Source organism: Mesoplodon bidens (genome assembly GCF_964165515.1).
Source record: "Mesoplodon bidens genome assembly, chromosome: 8".
NCBI lineage: Eukaryota > Metazoa > Chordata > Mammalia > Artiodactyla > Ziphiidae > Mesoplodon > Mesoplodon bidens.
Genome location: NC_138165.1, coordinates 86,831,783 through 86,850,400, shown reverse-complemented (window position 1 = coordinate 86,850,400; position 18,618 = coordinate 86,831,783). Strand labels below are relative to the sequence as shown.

Here is an 18,618-nt window from a genome sequence, read left to right as displayed (position 1 = left end):
AATATTTAGTTTACAGATTAACTCTGTACCTTGCCATATATTAGCCTACCTGGTCTTTCTTGGATTAATAAAATATATATCCTTGGAGTCAAAATCCATAGTTGCAGAATATTCTCAGCCATCTGGTTTTGCTACAGGGTAAAGCTAGACTGGAAATAAGAGAACGTTAAGTAAAAGAAGCTTCCTTTGCTTAATCCACCTCCCAAGGGCTCCATCTGTAAAAAGAGTACAGAAATACTATTCTTTACTGGATCCTTTCCATGGTACCAGCCTATTGAGCTTTATTTAGTATCTTCATTTTTTAAATGGGGACAAACATACCTGTCTTACCATTCATAGGACTGATTTGTGGGTTTAATGAGATTATATCATCAACATACTTTATAATCTAAAAGCATACATTTATATAATGATAGCTACTTTGTATTGAGCATCCTCAAATTCTACTACCCTACAATTCTAGGAATAGTAGTGGAAGATTTACGTATATAATTAATAGTATCTCTTAATCCTCAACACAACCCCCCACTGTTGTTATGATTACATTCAATACATAAATCAGTTAATAATCAGCTCAAAGAGGTTGGTTGGATTGGTTTGCTAAGGTCAAACAAATAGAAAGGGGAAGAGAGTCAGGATTCAACTTAATATTACTTCCAAATAGAGGCCTTCCTTTCCTTTTAGCATAGAGCTAGGAAAACATTTTATGTCCTTCAGAACAGCAGGTGTGATTAAGAAAAAGGGGAAATGGGGTTGGTGGAGGGTGGGTAGGGGGTGGGGGAAGCACCACTGAATAACCTGCCGCTATAGCAAAGTTAACAAAGAAAACACCCTGATAAAACTTGTGCTTGCTTTTTACAACAGACCACCTGAAAATCCCTGGACTTCATAATACAGTTTTTTTTATGTATCAAATATAAGGTGCAAAGTAAAAAATAGATGTTTTCAAAGCTAGAAGAGCCATCCATCCCAGCCAGATCCAAACTTAGTTATCATGCAAATACACAAATCAAAAATGACACGAAACAGGAAAAACAGGACTTCCTTTGCTTTCAGAAAAGCCAAGAAGCGAAGAAAACTCTTCTTAGAAATTCAGAAAAAAAATTTTTTTCATAGTAGCTAATATGCCTTCCTTAGTCATTAAGACACATTTCTGTTCATAACCTTGATACAGCCATATTTTTTACTCTTTATAAAAATCAAGTCTCCCAGTAAAAATGGTATTTTACCACACTAATCTTTAAATTCCTCACTGAAAACGTAATACACACCAATTTCTAACCTCTTGGAACATTCTGCAAAATGGATTTTAGTCACTGGAATGAATAATTGCTCGGAAAAGCAGCACTGCCTCAACTGTGGTACGATTTGGTAGTCAATATTCTTGTTTTCCAATAAAAAGGAGATCTCATAAGCAGAAACACTGGACTCCTTGTGGTTTCATCGATCGAGAGAACGTTTCTGAGCAGCTTCTGAGCAAACATTTCTTAACAGGTTGATCACAGATCTGGGGTCTTCACTCCTCATAATGGCACTGCCAGACACAATCATGTTAGCTCCTGCCTGGAAGAAGTAAACACTTAAGGTTATGCCTCAAAGGAAGATGCAGAAAAACCTAAAACAATTCCTGGACTAGAGTTTCTTCTACGCTTGCAGCTGGCAGTCAGCACTTTAAATTGTACAAAAGCCACTTCAAGATGAACATACTTAAGCAGCTAGTTCAATGAAAACAGAAAATGCTTAAATGAGGATGTGAAATTATTCTTAAATGTGTCTAAGAAATCACTGACTTTTTGGTAACCCCCTCTAAATAAACTACACTGCATCTTTGCTAATAAACCTTTAATTCTTAAATCTATTAAGGTCTTCCCCTATATACCCAATCCCTCACGGCTCCTAAAAAATCAACTTTTTCATCTCTGAATTATGTATAAGAAGTGGTAGGTAGTCTAAAAGGACAATTATTGCTAAAATGTGAAAGAATCCATAAAACAGGGCAACATTAAATTATTTCTCATGTGAGGCCAGAAGGAATAGAACTTCTTATATATGCTTCACTGCATTCCAGAATGCTTTTTGAGGTGGCTTCAAAAAGATTTTCAAGATGTTTTTCAATATGAAAGCAAAGAAGTCAGAGTAAAACCAAGTAAGATGAGTCCAAATTTATCTCTGAGATTCCTAGGATTTGCCTCAAGGAGGGAAACCCAATCTATTATGTAATTCAGTGCTAAAAGAAAGGGAGGACTGTCAGGAGAACCACTGAAACTAAGGAAAATTTCTCCAATTAGAGACACTCACCCTATGATACAGCACACTACATCTTTAACAACGTTCCTCATAAAAAAAAGAAAAAATACTAGTTTTATAGGGTTACAACCTAACATGTCTCGTAACGTAAGCAAGAACTGCATTAATGACAAAGCACAGTTCAGTAAAAAAGAATTCCACAAGGGGTCAAAGGATACATACATGCTCACCAATCGTCTGGCCAGAACTTCCTCCCTATTGATCACAGTCAAGCTTTTGATAAGTATCAAGCAGGAAAGTGTGGCATTTATACAAAACACTGAAAGTGCAGATTAGACCATGCTGTTTAATGAAAGCAGGTCACATAAACTTTAATCACCTGCAATGCTACAGGGAGGGCTGGTATCCTTTTACGGAGTTCAGGAGCCTAACTCAGCCTAGCTAGCCACTTGGGAAAAAAAAGTCATCCCACTTCTATAGATTTAGTAGCTTGCAAGGGACAAATAGTAGCTAATACACCTAAGTTCTACAGAATAACATTCTTTTTCCCCTTTACAAGCAGGTATGTTTTCTTTCCCTATTTTGGAAAACTGTCTCAAAGGCCCTGGAATGTTTCAATGATATTCCACAGGCTGGCATTCAGCTTATTCCTTTCCAAAGAATTTTTTCATCATTACTGAGATAACCAGGACTTACTATTTAATGATTATGTGGTTTCAGAATATTCACTTATCGCTCTTTATTTTCCTGGTTTTACATTTAAACCAAAAAATACTTTTCTAAGAAAGAAAGCCTATTTAGGAAGTCTCTTTGGCAGACAAGACCCGTCCTGGCATTACATTTGATAGGAAATTGGTCTTGGTTGCAGCCAAGCAGTCTCACCTCTGCACATTTATGGATGGTGTCAGGACCTACTCCACCATCAACCTCAATGTCCAAAGACGGGAACTGGGTCCTCAACCAGTGAACCTAGTTATACACAAGGAAATAAGTGACTAAGTGGATAGACAAAGGGAAAAACACCAAATAAAAAATCACATAGCTGATATCAGCTACTAAAATATGACTCCAAGTGTCTCAGACAATAACGTTATATCAATACAAATTATGATTGGGGAAAACCACCTTTTAATGTACTGTAACAAACTAAGTTTTATAAAAGCAAGCTTTGTTCTGTTTGGCAAATGGCATTCAATTTGTCATGGCTTTGCAGAAAATATACTTCACAGAAACAAGACAAAGACAAAACCCTCAATATTCAATGAAAACTCCCAAGAGATCTCAAGGTTACAGAGATAACGGTTTTGAAAAAAATTTTTCAAGACTAAGATGTAGTATCTTTTATGATCTCCAAACGTAAATCTCTTGGGGCATTTCTCATACTGTATTCCAATAAATGCTTACTGAATGAACTTACAGAATAAAAGCCTTACCCCAGAACCAAATACTTCTTTTACCTTTGGCATCATATCTTCCATGAATTTCTGCCCTCCAAACCCAGGTTCCACTGTCATAACCAAGGCCATATCTATCTGATGAGCCCATGGTGCCAAATACTCAACTGTAGTTCCTGGTTTGATAGCAAGGCCAACCTGTAACAGAGACAAATTTGCTATATCACATCAATAATTATTTCCGTATTACATTACTGTTGCATATCAGGCACAGTAGAAAGGTCTATTCTTAAAGTATAGAATACATACATAAATGGAATACATAAACTGTGCAGACTGTAATTACTTTTTTAAAAAAAGTCAACAAGACTGTCAAAAGTAAATGTTTCTAAAAGGTAGAAACTTTCAGAAAACATTAGTGGAATGTATTAATCTTATCTGACAAACAAGTTATACTTAAACTCTATCTTCAAACCTGACGAATAGCTGCCTAAGTCCAGTCTTCTCCACCTATCATTTCAGGTCTTCCACCAAATCTTCCCAACTCAGAGAATAAATAGTATAAAACGTTACCATTGGGCTTCCCTGGTGGCGCAGTGGTTAAGAATCCACCTGCCGATGCAGGGGACACAGGTTTGAGCACTGGTCCGGGAAGATCCCACATGCCTCGGAGCAACCAAGCCCATGCGCCACAACTACTGAGCCTGCGCTCTAGAGCCCATGAGCTACAATGAGTGAGCCCGCATGCCTGTGTTCTGCAACAACAGAAGCCACGGCAATGAGAAGCCCGTGCACCACAATGAAGAGTAGCCCCTGCTCGCCACAAGTAGAGAAAGCCCACGCCCAGCAACGAAGACCCAACACAGCTAAAAATAAATAAATAAATAAATTTATTTTAAAAAGAAAAACATTAGCATCACTGTTGAGCTCTCACCTTCATTCCATTCTCCCGAATGTCTTTGATCAAAGCCCCCGGGTTCTCGGTAGCCTCGAGATGAAAAGTATATTGATTGGCTCCTGCTACAGCCATTGGTTTTACCCACTGTTCTGGCCTGGACACCATCATATGCATGTCTGGAAAGAAAAGACGTATCCCCTAAGTATTACTATAAGGAAAATAGCTGGCTCATATTATTGAAGCCAGCCTGGAGTTTCTGCTGTTTCAGATATGAACTCTTCTGGTATCATGGTAATTGTTAAATATACAGAAGTTACACTTCTGTATAGATAACATCCCTTCACCCTGAAGATAAGGCTTTGGTTAAACTCATTTACCAAAAAAAACCCCATTTTTCCACAAAAAGCATATGGCGCAGTTTATGAAAATAACTAGATACCAGGAAACCTAGGTCCTGGGCCAGGAAATCCCATTCTAAAAAACTTAAAGAAGTCGTGTTATCTATGTGGACTGGCTTCCTCGTTTATAAAATAAGAAGCTAAATTAAGTGGTTCTCCCCACCAATATTTTATTGAGCACTTGCCACACCATTAACTTTTCTAGGCCACAGGGGTACAGCAAACAACAGACAAAAATCTCTGCTGTCACAGGGATTACATTCTTAGTGGGAGAGACAAATAAAAGGAGTGAAGACAACGCACACTAGGTTGGTAGTAAATAAGGCCAGTGTGGCTGCGGCCGGGGGTGCACTGGGGGGAGAAGGTGAGGTCAGAGAAGCACTGGCTGAGAGGACAGAGCTCTGCAGCCCACCAGGTTTTATTCTGAATGACGCGAAACAAACACTACAGGATTTTGAGTCAAGTGACAAGATCCGACTTAGAAGGCCAAGGCAAAAAACCCAGCAACTGAGGATGGTGAGCAATGGTAGGGATTCTGGGTATGTTCGGGAGGCAGGGACAACAGGGGCTGCTGTGGGTCAGAAGTGCAGAGTGAAAGTGTTTGTTGACAGATGAATGGATAAAGAAGATGTGGCTCATATATACAATGGAATATTACTGAGCCATAAAAAGGAACAAAACTGAGTTATTTGTAGTGAGGTGGATGGACCTAGAGTCTGTCATACAGAGTGAAGTAAGTCAGAAAGAGAAAAACAAATACCATATGTTAACACATATATATGGAATCTAAAAAAAAAAAAACAAAAAGGTTCTGAAGAACCTAGGGGCAGGACAGGAATAAAGATGCAGACGTAGAGAATGGACTTGAGGACACAGGGAGGGGGAAGGGTAAGCTGGGACAAAGCGAGAGAGTGGCATGGACATATATACACTACCACACGTAAAATAGATAGCTAATGGGAAGCAGCTGCATAGCACAGGGAGATCAGCTCTGTGCTTTGTGACCACCTAGAGGGGTGGTGTAGGGAGGGTGGGAGGGAGACACAAGAGGGAGAGGATATGGGGATATATGTATGCATATGGCTGATTCACTTTATTATACAGCAGAAACTAACATACCATTGTAAAGCAATTACTCTCCAATAAAGATGTTTTAAAAAAAAATAAAAAGAAGTGCAGAGTGAGAGGAGAGTCAGATGGTGCAACGATTTGGCCTGAGGAGCTAGAAGAGAAGTGCCATCAACTGAGAGGCAGACAACTGCAAGAAAAGGAACAGACTGAGAGGGAAGAACACGTTAACCTGAGAAGCCTGCCACGTGTCCTGATCCTAAAGCTCAAATCATATGAGTATATGTTTGGGAAGAAATGAGCATGGCCTTCTTAAAGATCTTGACTTAAAACATAATAGCATTTCATGAGAAGGAGAGGGCAGCTTAAAAGAAGTGAAAACAAGAAATAATGCTGGGAAGAAGAAAGCAGTCAACACTCCTGCGCCAGACAGATGGCAGTGAGGAGAGTTTTGAGCTTTTTCTTTTGTTAGAGGGAGCACATTGCTGATACAGCAAAGCTATATTAAAGAAAAAAACTTCTAGTATTCCAGAACTCAGTAACTAAGATTATAAAAAGGAACAAGGCTTTGAAAATGTCAGGAAAACAGAGTATACAGCGTGATTAATGAAGCCAAGACTAACATTTATATTTCTAAACTAATAAAAGTAACAAAAATAGAACATATTTTAATAGGCAAAATCTTGTCTTTAAAAGATAAACTCAATTTGGTGTTTTTTCCCCTTCGTATTATAAACAAGAAAAAAAAATTCAATCTGGTTTAAAAGATCAAGTTTACTCTTCCCTAAGTTACCACACTGCTACGTCATCCCTGTTCAATCTCTGGCACGTAGTCACTACTAGCAACCCTCACTGCACATCCTCTAGTATTTGGGGAATTGATGGCTCAGCTAATCTGCCTATAATTAAGATACAGTTCTCAAATGTTCTATTATCAGACTCCCTCTGCATTCTTAAAAATTACTGAAGCCCTCCCCCCAAAATATTGTTGATGTGGGTTATATTTATCAATATTTAATGTATTAGAAATGCAAACTAAAAAAATTTTAGTGTCTACTTATTAATTCATTAAAAAATAATAATGATAATAAAAATAAATCCATTACACGTTAATGTAAGAGTGGCACTGTTTTACATTTTTGCGAGTTGCTAATGTCTGCCTTAAGAGAAGACATCTATATTCTCACACCTGCTCTGCATTCAATCTCCTGCAATCTGTTGTTTTATATGAAGGGAAAAAAGTGCATAGAAAAGGGAGGAGTACCTACATCCACAGCCTTTTCACTCAAGTGTGGATATTCTATTTCTACCCCAAAACTCAACAAGTGGTACTTTTTTTAGAAAGGTTAGTGGCAACGTGGAATCCATAAACCCCACCAGTGACCTTTTTGTACTTTGTTACACACTCAAACCCATTAGTCTACATTTTGAATGGCTCTTTTAAGTACTATTGGTTCACTGAGTTACACAGATCTTCCAAATAGTGACACATTTCACTATATACTATCCAAACCCCGCATCTGTTAATGATATTACAGATCTGGTCAGAAAAGCTGTGAGTATTGGGAAGCTGTCAAGCTCAGAGAGGCAGATATAAGTTTTCTAAAATTCCAACTTTCACTTGCAAACTCTAACTTTATCAGTGGCAATGAAAACTGATGAGCCGCTTTCCTTGAAGTGACAGGTTCACTTAGTTAATTTTAAAGAAAATGTCAGTAAAATATCCAAGTCTGATAACCACAGTTCATCTGTCAGTTGTTCTTTCAAGGGGAAATGGTATTCATGACTAGCACTTTCAGTTCGCAGCTTAAAACAATGGCACAAGTGGTCTTCTTCAAGGAAACTATCATCCTCCAGGATTTAATAGAAGTGCTTTATATGTACTTTCTTTCCACTTTGTCACACAAAATCCTAGTAAGACATGCACTCAAGGATCAAGATTTACTAAATCAATCACTTGTACCAATTCATCAAGGATACTTGTTACAAAGGATACTATGAATGTATGGCAAATAAGAATATCGCGACTACCTGTATAGTTCAGTATCACTGCCTTGTCTCAGGCTAAGGCATCAGCAGAAATTCACCACTGCTTTTGCACCATCAGCATAAATAATGGCAAATAATATCAGTACAAGTAATTTACAAATCAAACTACAAATAGTTTTGATGTCATGGACCATCTGAAAAGGACTCCCACGGGTCCTCAGACCATACTTGAAGACCAGTGATTTAGCTAAGAACAAAAATGACTTTTCCCTACCACTTTACTTCTTACATGGTAAATTCTACTCAATACTGAGACTGAAGAGTTAAAAGCTTTAGCAGTTATACATAAAACTTGAGATCTAACCCCTAGGATATATCATGTATCAATTATCCAACAACCAGTATCCAAGAATTAAACAAACAAAAACATATAATATAAAAAACAAAGGTTCCAAAACCCAAACACTAGGGCTTCCCTGGTGGCGCAGTGGTTGAGAGTCTGCCTGCCAATGCAGGGGACGCGGGTTCGTGTCCCGGGTCCGGGAAGATTCCACATGCCACGGAGCGGCTGGGCCCATGAGCCATGGCCGCTGAGCCTGCGCGTCCAGAGCCTGTGCTCCGCAACGGGAGAGGCCACAACAGTGAGAGGCCCGCGTACAGCAAAAAAAAAAAAAAAAAAAAAAAAACACCCAAACACTAAAGCATATTAAGTCCATTCATCTTTACTTGAGATTCACCTCTGGAAAGGCTGATTAGCAAGTTTACCAGCAAATAACAAACTAAAAACAGAAAGGAAAAGCAGATTGTGTGGGGTGGTGGCAGTTGAGTTGGTAAGAGAAGAGGCACAGATAGAGGTAGGAGGGGAGTCAAACAGCAGTGAGAAGTAACACTTGGAGACGAACTAAAAGGGAGAGAAACGGAAAAATACATACATATTTTCAATCCACACAAAGCCACAGTGGGGAATTCTGTGGTCACTGTACAAGCCAGGGAAGGTGGGGGGGGCAAAGAATGCTACTTATTTCATCCAACTCTGACAGTCGTAAGAACGAATTTACCCTGGAAAATTCATTTTCCAAAATGTAGTTAAAAAAAAAAGTTCAGATATCAAGAGGATTATATTCCATTATTTGGAAATTTCAAAATAGTGAACATGTTGGTGGAACATTGTTTCCCTCATGCCACATAAATTAGGTGATAATGTACATTTCCTTTGGTACATTCGAAGTGGATGGAGCCTACAGAGGCTCTAACAGCCTCCTGCGATGCTTGCAGTGTTCCATAACTGCACTGGATGGTACAGTAGTCACAAGCCACACGTGGCTACTGAGCACTTGCAATGTGGTTAATGCCACTAAGAAACTAGTTTTAATTTTATTTTATTTTAACTAATTTAAATAGCTACATGTGGCTAGTGGCTACCATACCTTCATAAAACTGGCCCACAGGGACTTCCCTGGTGGTGCAGTGGTTAAGAATCCGCCTGCCAATCGAACCAGGGACAGGGGTTCGATCCCTGGTCTGGGAAGATACCACATGCCAAGGAGCAACTAAGCCCATGGGGCACACCTACTAAGCCTACGCTCTAGAGCCTGTGAGCCACAACTACTGAGCCTGTGTGCCACAACTACTGAAGCCTGCATGCCTAGAGCCCGTGCTCCGCAACAAGAGAAGCCACCACAATGAGAAGCCCGCGCACCAGAACGAAGAGTAGCCCCCGCTTACTGCAACTAGAGAAAGTCTGCGCAGCAACAGAGACCCAACGCAGCCAAAAAAATAAAATAAAATAAATAAATTTATTTAAAAAATTTTAAAAAGTAGCCCACAATATTCCCATTAAAAAATCTAAGTTTTACTAAATTTATGTAATGAGCTACATAAAAACACATATTTACAAGAACTCACCAAATGTCTTATTACCAGAGATCTGGCAAGTGAGTCACTGCTAACTTAGTTTAAAACAGCAGCAGCAGCAGCAACAAGGATATGTGGACTGAATCTATATTCCACAAAAAGTAACTTCTAGGTCACTGATCTTAAAAATCCTTAATTCACATTATCCTACAATGTTGGAGTGGAGCATACATAGACCCCACTTGTAGAAAGTTCCAATTTCCATGAATTGGCTTCAAATATAGACCATAAGTCAATCAATTCATAAATTCATTTAACAATTACATTGAGCCCCAGCTGGGTCTATGCTAAGCTCTAGGAAAACTGCAGCAAACTAAGTCGATGAAATCCTGCCCTTAAGGAGTTTAGAGTCTGATAAAAGTAATCTCAGATTGAAAGAAATTCTAAGAAGAAAATCAACAAGGTGATGTGTCGGGGAAAAGGTTCATTTAAGACAGGGCTCTCTGAAGAAACAGCAAAGGATCTGAGGTGGAAAGATGAGGCGGCACTGGTCAAGAGAACACAGCTTTCTTCTAGGCAAAGAGATTAGCCAAAGTGCCCAGGCCCTGAAGCGGGTAAGAGTTTGGCTTCTTACAGGCAGTCAGTGAAACCCCAGCACAGGGAGGAGGGAAAAGGGTACAAGATGAAACTGGAGGTTGAGAAATCAACCAGCTACTTTTCCCTTTACTTGAGCAAACACATCCAGCTTCAGACGGTGTAACACCCACTTACCAAAGAAAGGGTCCTGGCCTAGCTGCTTTCGGAGGCTTTCTACCACAGGGTGACCAAAGGTGATGTTGGGAACAAAATGCCTACAAGACAAACAAAATCTTGCTCTGAAAATGTTTTCGATTCAGTTTCTGTATTGTTCTCAATATGTATTCTGATGGGAGTACAGGAGACTATCTGTGATTGCAATTATTTTTCAATAACATCATCAGTATTAAACAACACTAAAAATATCTGTATAATTTCAGTTTTACAGAGCAGTTATCTCCTTGATATTTCAGCAAATCATAATAATGTCACATGATTTACTCTATTTAACTCTGTAATTCAAAATCCCTGACAAGTAGAAATGCAAGGATGACAAAACCAAAACCCCAAAAGTTATATGACTTGCCCAAGTCACACACTAGTTAGGAAGTTCAGGACTCCGATATGGGTCTCAAATCAACCCATCACAGGCTGCCTGTGGCTACTTCTAATCCACCTCTATCACAGGGCACAAAATGACAGTTTATCAAAACTTTCTTAAAGATTATCAATAAAGACACTTAACGTATACTAATAACCACCACTTACTGAGAGTTTACAACATACCAGATATTGTACCTTAATTCATTTCATCTTCACAACAGCCCTATGAAGTAGATGCTGTTATTATCCCCATTTGAAGAGCCCAGGAGACATAACTTCTTTAAGTCATCCAGCTAATAATTTGTTGGGGCAGGATTCAAATTAAGGCTTCTGATATCAGACCCAAAGCAGTTAACCATTATCCTACTCTGGTTAGTCCTTTTGTTCTACCACCAGCTCACTTCAATATTTAAAAAAGCCTCCTATATGTAAGTCCCAGGCTGAGGGCTTCAGAGAGTATTGTATTTTATAAAGAAATATGTGAGGGACATCCCAGGTGGCGCAGTGGATAGGACTCCACGCCCCCAATGCAGAGGGCCTGGGTTCGGTCCCTGGTCAGGGAACTAGATCCCACATGCATGCTGCAACTAAGAGTTCGCATGCCACAACAAAGGAGCCCATGAGACGCAACTAAGGAGCCCACCTGCTGCAACTAAGACCCAGTGCAACCAAATAAATAAATAAATAAATATTTAAAAAAAAAAAAAAAAAGAAGTATGTGAGTGTTCCTGCTCACCCCAGAAAAGTTTACAGTCTCACTGGTAAGAGATGGCTAATGACTCACCAGAATTCATGACTGACTGTTATAGCACAGTTGTTGGTAGGAAGCCAGCTCAGCCGAGGACCACACTTCCCAACTCCCTTTACATCGAGTGGCCCACGTAACTAGTTCTCACCAATGGACTGTGAGTTTAAGTGATGTGCGCCACTGCAGAGCCCAGGAGGTTGGGTAGTTTTCCTGTTCTGCTCTCACTTTATCCTTCTGCCAGTAAAGAGGCCCTTATGGAACGGCAGAGCCACAGGATGCAAGGGGACTAGGTCCCTCAATTTCTGCATGGATAGACATTTCACACCAAACTATTACATGAATGAGAAACTTTATAACATTAAGCCACTGAAGTCTGGGCTTTCTCTGTTAAAGTAGTAGGCATTACCCTGTATGAGGACTGTTAAGAAAAGCTACATAATAACAAGTAGGCAATATTCAGTTAAAATAGTTCCAGAGGCAAGTAGAATAGCACTTTTTAAAAAGGGGTAAGATCGTGAGATTTACAGAACAAATAGAATTTGTAAAAATGGGGAAGGAAATGAAGCAAAGGCAGAAATAACTAAGTTAAGTTCAAAGAAGGGGGAGATGGCATTGCCCACCCTGGCTGGTATGAAAAAGGCAGGAGGCAGACTGTGTCACATGAAGTGCATCAAATGCCAGGCTCACTGTTTTGACTTTATCCTGATCAAGTGAGATTTTAAAAGAGAGACACAAATGAAAAATAAGATGGAAATAATACAGTAGGCAGACAGACTGGGCAATAAATTGGAAGAAGAGAGGCAAGAGGTGCTGCTAAATGGCAAGAAACAGTAGGAATGGAAACAAGGAGAGCAGGTGATCGGATCTCCTAAGTGATAAGATGCGGGGGAGGGGAAAGGCTGAAGAGAGAGAATAAACCATGTCCAAAGTCTTGAGCTTAAGATGACAGGCAGGCAGAAGGAGTGTTAATAAAAAATTAAAACATATACAGGCCAAGCACCATTCTAAACCATTCCAATATATTAACTCATTAAAACCTCACAACAGGGACTTCCCGGGCAATCCAGTGGTTAAGACTCCGCGCTTCCAATGCAAAGGATGCGGGTTCGATCCCTGGTCAGGGAACTAAGATCCTACGTGCTGCGCAGCCAAAACACAAAACCAAAAGCAACCAACCAACCCTCTCAACAATTCAGTGAGACAGGTACCACTATTACCTGTATTTTACAGATGAGAAAATAAGAGGCCCAAGCTCACAGAACCAGTAAGTGCTGGAGGCAGGAGTTAAACACAGACAATCTAGCTCCAAAGTTCAGGCTCTTAACTACCAGGCTTGTCTGCTCCTCCACTGACAGCTAATAACTAACAGAAGAAGAAAGTCCAAGGGAGGAGGAGAGCCTTAAGACAGAGAGGTCAGGACACACCTGAGAGGGATGGGTACGGTAGATGGGTACAGACACTTTTACTCTCCAGCACCCTGGTCCTTGGAGGTTGGATTTCTAGTATTTTGGAAATCATTCTACCATTTGCCTAAGAGCAGTAACTGCCAGGGTTATGGATAAGATGCTTTTTATATTTACTTAGAACTTGGAGGTAAGAGTCACATAAGCAGGCAGCAAGGACTACTGAATACTACACAAATCTGAGATTGAAATATCTGGATTTCATTCACTGTTTTTTCTGTGTGCCCTCAGAAGTATTTTTGTTGTCTCAACCTTAGGCTTCGTTTATCATGAAAATAAACACAATAACCACATCTTGAGAAAATATGAGAATAAAACAAATACACTTTTACTTCACTGGGAAACAGAAGCTATAATGCCATTTTGGAGTAAAGACTGCCAAAATTAAAATGCAATTAAAAAGTGTCCTTTTCTCCCAAAGAACTTACGAGGTTAAGCTATAATCACTTAGAATGTCGGAATAAGGGATCCGATTATTTTGATCCCCCATCGCATGTATAATTTTCACACAAAGCAAACCTTTACCAGATCTCCCAACAAGGCAAAGAGGAAGATCAAGGCTGATATAAAATTCAGCAAGACTGTAACCAAACAACACTTCCTGTGAATAAGGAATCACACCTATGCCTACGGTGGGGGGTAGGCTGGCAGGTAACATGGAGGAGTGAGATGGCAGATGGAGACGGGAAAAATGAACATCTGTCCCGGCTAATGGTGGCCTTGTGACACTGTGGGCCCAGTACTGAAGTCAGCCAGGTCTAGTAGTAACGTGAAATCTCCCTGGTTTCTAAATCTTCCTAATATAGAAACTGAATATCTGCTCAGTTCCTACACTTACGACCAACACATTTCCAGTCACTGTCATGACACATTTATATTTACACGCTTTCCTATTTTCTTTTCCAGAAAATCCACTTGTCCTTTATTTCAAATATCCAACCATACTAGTGCTCCACCCACCAGTGTTTCCAGAACTTGTTCCTGAATTTCAAAATGAAGACGTTCAGATTTAATCAGAAGTGTGGGCTTCAAGGGAAGAGAGGGGACCAGAAAACAAGGGCATGCAAGCTCAGTGTAATGCTGGAGATTTTTCAGGGGACCAGGAAAAGAAGCATGGGGGCACTACCTGGAGGGAAGGTAAACTGGGGCTGGCTGCCTTGGGAAAGGGAGTCCCCAGCCCCCCTTTCATACCCTGGGCCTCGGAGGCACTGCAGCTCAGCCAGGCGCTGCCTCTTTGGTGGGTCACTGGGAAGGGGCTGAACCTCCCCAATCTGGTTTCCTCCTTTGCAAAAGGGGAATAAAAATAGCTCTTAGCTCAGAAGGTTGTGAAGCTTAACAGAGAAAGGGTTTTTAAAATGGTGTATGCAGAATTTAGTTTTTTCAAACCAAGATGTTTCCTGTTAAAGGGGGAAAGGAGTCAATAAAAAACAAATACTTGGGGCTTCCCTGGTGGCGCAGTGGTTGAGAGTCCGCCTGCCGATTCAGGGGACACGGGTTCGTGCCCCAGTCCGGGAAGATCCCACATGCCACGGAGCGGCTGGGCTCATGAGCCATGGCCGCTGAGCCTGCGCGTCCGGAGCCTGTGCTCCGCAACGGGAGAGGCCACAACGGTGAGAGGCCCGCATACCGCAAAAAAAAAAAAAAAAAAAATACTTTATCTTCATAAGCTCAGGGTCTGCCATAGGGCTGGGAGGGGCCAAAGAGATTCCTTAGAGATCCCTCCCTTATGATAAAGCCATTCATCCAACCAATTATAATGAAGCTTGCCATGGTGCTTTTCCTGCAGAGAATACAGAGGTGAGCCAAAGAAACAGTCTCTGCTTTCAGGGAGTTTACGGTGCAGCAGGAGAGATATGAAATAAATATCAAAAAATATAGTCGTTCTTTGAAAACAGAGAATATCTTAATCATTCTCTGTAAGCCTAATACCCACAAAAGACAGTTTCAGAGACAAAACAAGCTGCTGCATACTTCCAATCCTGGCTCCGCCATTTCTTAGCTATGAGGTGACTTTAATCTCTTTCTGTTGATGCCGATAACAGCACCAAGCTCATAGTGTCGTGTGAAATAATTCACAAAAAGTATCAGACCAGAAATAGTCAAGTGCTTGTAAATATTACCTATTGTTGTTGTCATTGATATTCTGATTGGTAAACTGGAACAAATTATTTTCTCCATTCGCTCACTCAAACATTGGACGAGACTTATTTACAACCAAGCTGCTGTGACAAACACAGTACACACATATACTCGTAGTCTGTTCTATCCTGAGACCCTCAAGTGTCTCAGAAACAAAATTTTGTCTCATTTTGTGTCTCAGATACAAAAATGTAGCTACCCATCTGTGAGGTACACACTCCAGTAATATTACCTGTGAAAGTTCTGGGCTTTCAAGCAAAGGTATCAAAAAAATATACAGAAGTAGAAATGTATGTGATACCAAACTAAAAATCAAGGTTTTGTAAGAGGTAATATTTACTCATCTTCTTTGCCATTATCAGTTAGGCACGGTGTTCAGGTAACTGAGTGGAATACAAAAGAGAAACAGCAGATTTAACCAGCCAGAACAAAGAAGACAAAGCTGTCATAAGAGGAGTGACATTAAAAAGACAAGGAAGTGACTGGTCATCTTTCGTAAAAAAACATGAATTGGCAGATTTGCCTGAGAGTACACAGAGGTTTTACCTATTTCCAATAAATTTACTTTTCTACCCCAAGCCAAGGTAATGGCTGTTTTGATCTTATGGCCTGTGATCAGTGGGGCTCGGAGAACCACTTGGCAAACCCAAGATCCAAGCTGCAACTCTGTCACAATGTGTGTAACGTTGAGAGAGTCTTAACTGTTCTATGATTTTTCCTCATTTTATAACCAACTTAAGAAACTAGCATCATTCTGATTTCAAACAATATTGATTATGGGCTGTAACTACAGTGCTTAAAAATTACTTACAAAAAACTGACCTCCCTGAAGAGCAGGGTGCCTGAAGAGAAAATAGACAGGAAAATCATAATTTGAACAATGATACAACAACTAACAATTACAGAGAATTTACTATATGCCAGGCACTGTAAACTACGTGTATGAGGTCATTTCATCTTCCAAAGATGCCGAAGCTGTAGTGTTATTACTCCCATTTTTCACATAATGAAACTGAAGCTCAATGAGGTTAAATGGCTTGTCCCAAGTAACCCAGCAAGTGGCAGAAGCCGGGCGTTCTCACTCCAGGTGCCAAGCTTGTCATCCTTACACAAGTCTTTCTCCCCAGCTTTGCCACTAACTAGCTATATGAGCTTGGGCAAGTCATGCCTATCCCCTTGGGCCTCAGTTTCTCCAACTGAAAATGAGACGGATCCTAGAGGTTTAAGGTCGCTTCCAGGCGCTAAGTGCTAGAAGACCACACGTTACGTGGGGGGAGGGGAGATGGTTGAGGTTTGGGACGCGGTCGCAGCCCAGGATACCGACTCAGGTCCCCTCCAAGCAGGGCCTCCAGGGCTCCCACCGCAGGCCCCTTCTCAGTACCGCGTTCAGAGCGAGGCGCTCCGCGGTACAGGGACGCCGTGCACCCAACAGGCACTCAATAAAGGTGCGCCTATCTCGCCCCGCGCGGCAACCCAGACACGAGCCCCGCGGAGAGTTACCCGTCCATTACATCCAGGTGCAGATAATCGGCCCCAGAGTCCAGCATCCGAACGCACTCCGCCCCTAAACTGGCCAGGTCGCTGTTGAGGATGGACGGGCCAATCTTGCAGCCGGACGCCATGGTGCTAGTTGTCTGAAGCAAGTTACCCACCGAGATCCCCGGCAAGACGAAGGCGTCGCGCCCCGATTGGCCGCACAGTTTTGGCTCCGCCTCTTCCCAGTAGAGTCTTCCGGACTCCACCGGCAGCAGCTGCCTTGAGGGGGGAAGTCCCGCCTCCCCTAGCGGGAGGGGTGCCACTCTAAGGGCTTAGGGGCGGGGCCTCGCCGTGAGGCACCTTCCTCCTTCCTCTGACCTTTGTTTTTAAAACAAGCCTTGCAGGTCTCCCAGTCCTCTGAGGAGTTTCTTAATCTTTTTTAGTTTTACCTCCCGGGCAGTTCCCTCTCAGCTCTTGCCCACTTATCACTTTTTTGTTTCTCCATCGTTTGCATATGCGTTCCTTTCCTCTCCGTCCCTGTACTTGTCCAAGAACAACAACAAAAAAACACCCTTCTTCCTATTTCTCTTTGAATCCCTCTCAAGAGCGGTGGGAGTCTGATTTAGGGCGGAATCCTGGCTCTACCAGATACTAGCTGGGTGACCTGGCAAGTCACTTCTCCCTGCCTCCAATTTTCTCATCTGTTAAGACAATGCTCAACGTTTAAGATTTGTGAATCCAAGTCTGTGCCCAGGACCGGATGCCTGGTACTCAGTATAAAATGGTGGTGGTTATTATTACTCTCCTCTGCTTCTGGCCCTCATCCTTCTTACCTTCTCTCACAGGAATGCTTATTGACAAATTGCAATACATTTATTTACTGTTAAGACAAAATCCAGAACAGGGTAAGAGTGGCTATTTCTTTGCCAAATGTGTCTAGGATCATTGGGTGGAGAAAATAACTAGTAAAACTTTAAGCAGATAAGGTAGGGGAGGAGGGGTCTCTGGAGAAAGAAAACCAGGCATGGCTTTCTTGACATAAGAGAAGGCATTTTTGGCCTAAGCTATTTTGTCATCTAAGCCTGGCCACAATGTTTGCCCTTGAACAGGTCTCAGTAATTAATTTTTTTTCTTTTTTTTTTTTAAAGTTCACAATGATCAATATTCACTTCTTTATTTTCATTTAAAAATTAAAATTTCAAAGGATTGAGAATTCTAAGTAATATATGTGGTTAAAGGTACCAGATATAATAATAGAAATGCGCTATGTATTGGGGTAAGAAAAGGTATAAGCTATGGAGATGTCTTTGTTAAGGAAGAAGAAAGTGATTTTGTCCTATAGGTGGTCATTTTTTTTTTATTGAAGTATAGTTCACTTACAATGTTGTGTTACTTCCTGGTGTACAGCAAAGTGATTCAGTTATATGTATATATATATAGTTATATGGTTATATAGTTATATATAGTTCTATATTCGGGTGTATATATACATATATGTATTCTTTTTCAGATTCTTTTGTATAGTAATTAATGATCTTAAGGGGACAAAGAATGCAGAAACAAATGCCTGTTATCAGGCAAGAGAAGTAACAATTACGAAGATAGTGTATCAGTTGTAAATTCAACCAGTTCTTTTCAATGGAAATGATTAACCTAAAGCCTCAACCACCAGATCAACAGGAACTTAAGAGATGATATGTTGACCTTTTCTGACCCTCATGACTTCAATCCACTAAATCTTGGACTCTGTCCACAGCCCAAGCCC

The 18,618-nt window shown here is 40.8% G+C and overlaps 1 protein-coding gene across 5 annotated transcripts; it reads right to left on the bottom strand.

Moving 5' to 3' along the window:
- Positions 1 to 763: 763 nt before the first annotated feature.
- On the bottom strand, positions 764 to 17,065 carry RPE (ribulose-5-phosphate-3-epimerase). 5 transcript variants are annotated; one of them, XM_081242704.1, is made up of 7 exons: positions 16,889 to 17,065; positions 16,185 to 16,219; positions 10,620 to 10,699; positions 4,576 to 4,715; positions 3,705 to 3,839; positions 3,130 to 3,216; positions 764 to 1,563 (listed from the first exon to the last, which is right to left on the bottom strand). In XM_081242704.1, exons 1-7 carry the CDS (start codon positions 16,997 to 16,999, stop codon positions 1,441 to 1,443), a joined length of 711 nt encoding a protein of 236 aa, XP_081098830.1. In that variant the 5' UTR covers positions 17,000 to 17,065; the 3' UTR covers positions 764 to 1,440. The 5 variants fall into 5 exon arrangements, with proteins under 5 accessions (XP_081098830.1, XP_081098829.1, XP_081098826.1 ...); XM_081242703.1 differs by having other exon boundaries at positions 3,681 to 3,839; positions 16,189 to 16,219; positions 16,889 to 17,000; XM_081242700.1 differs by lacking the exon at positions 16,185 to 16,219 and having other exon boundaries at positions 3,681 to 3,839; positions 16,878 to 17,060.
- Between the last annotated feature and the right edge of the window lie 1,553 nt (positions 17,066 to 18,618).

What these genes read in the sequence shown, in the direction of transcription:
- RPE (XM_081242704.1), bottom strand. Translation starts at nt 16,999, where the DNA reads ATGGCGTCCGGCTGCAAGATTGGCCCGTCCATCCTCAACAGCGACCTG. An exon ending in CCGATTATCTGCACCTGGAT is followed by an intron (nt 16,220 to 16,888) that starts GTAATGGACGGG and finishes TTTTCTCTTCAG; the next exon opens with GCACCCTGCTCTTCAGGGAG. An exon ending in TGGAAGATATGATGCCAAAG is followed by an intron (nt 3,217 to 3,704) that starts GTAAAAGAAGTA and finishes GTGTATAACTAG; the next exon opens with GTTCACTGGTTGAGGACCCA.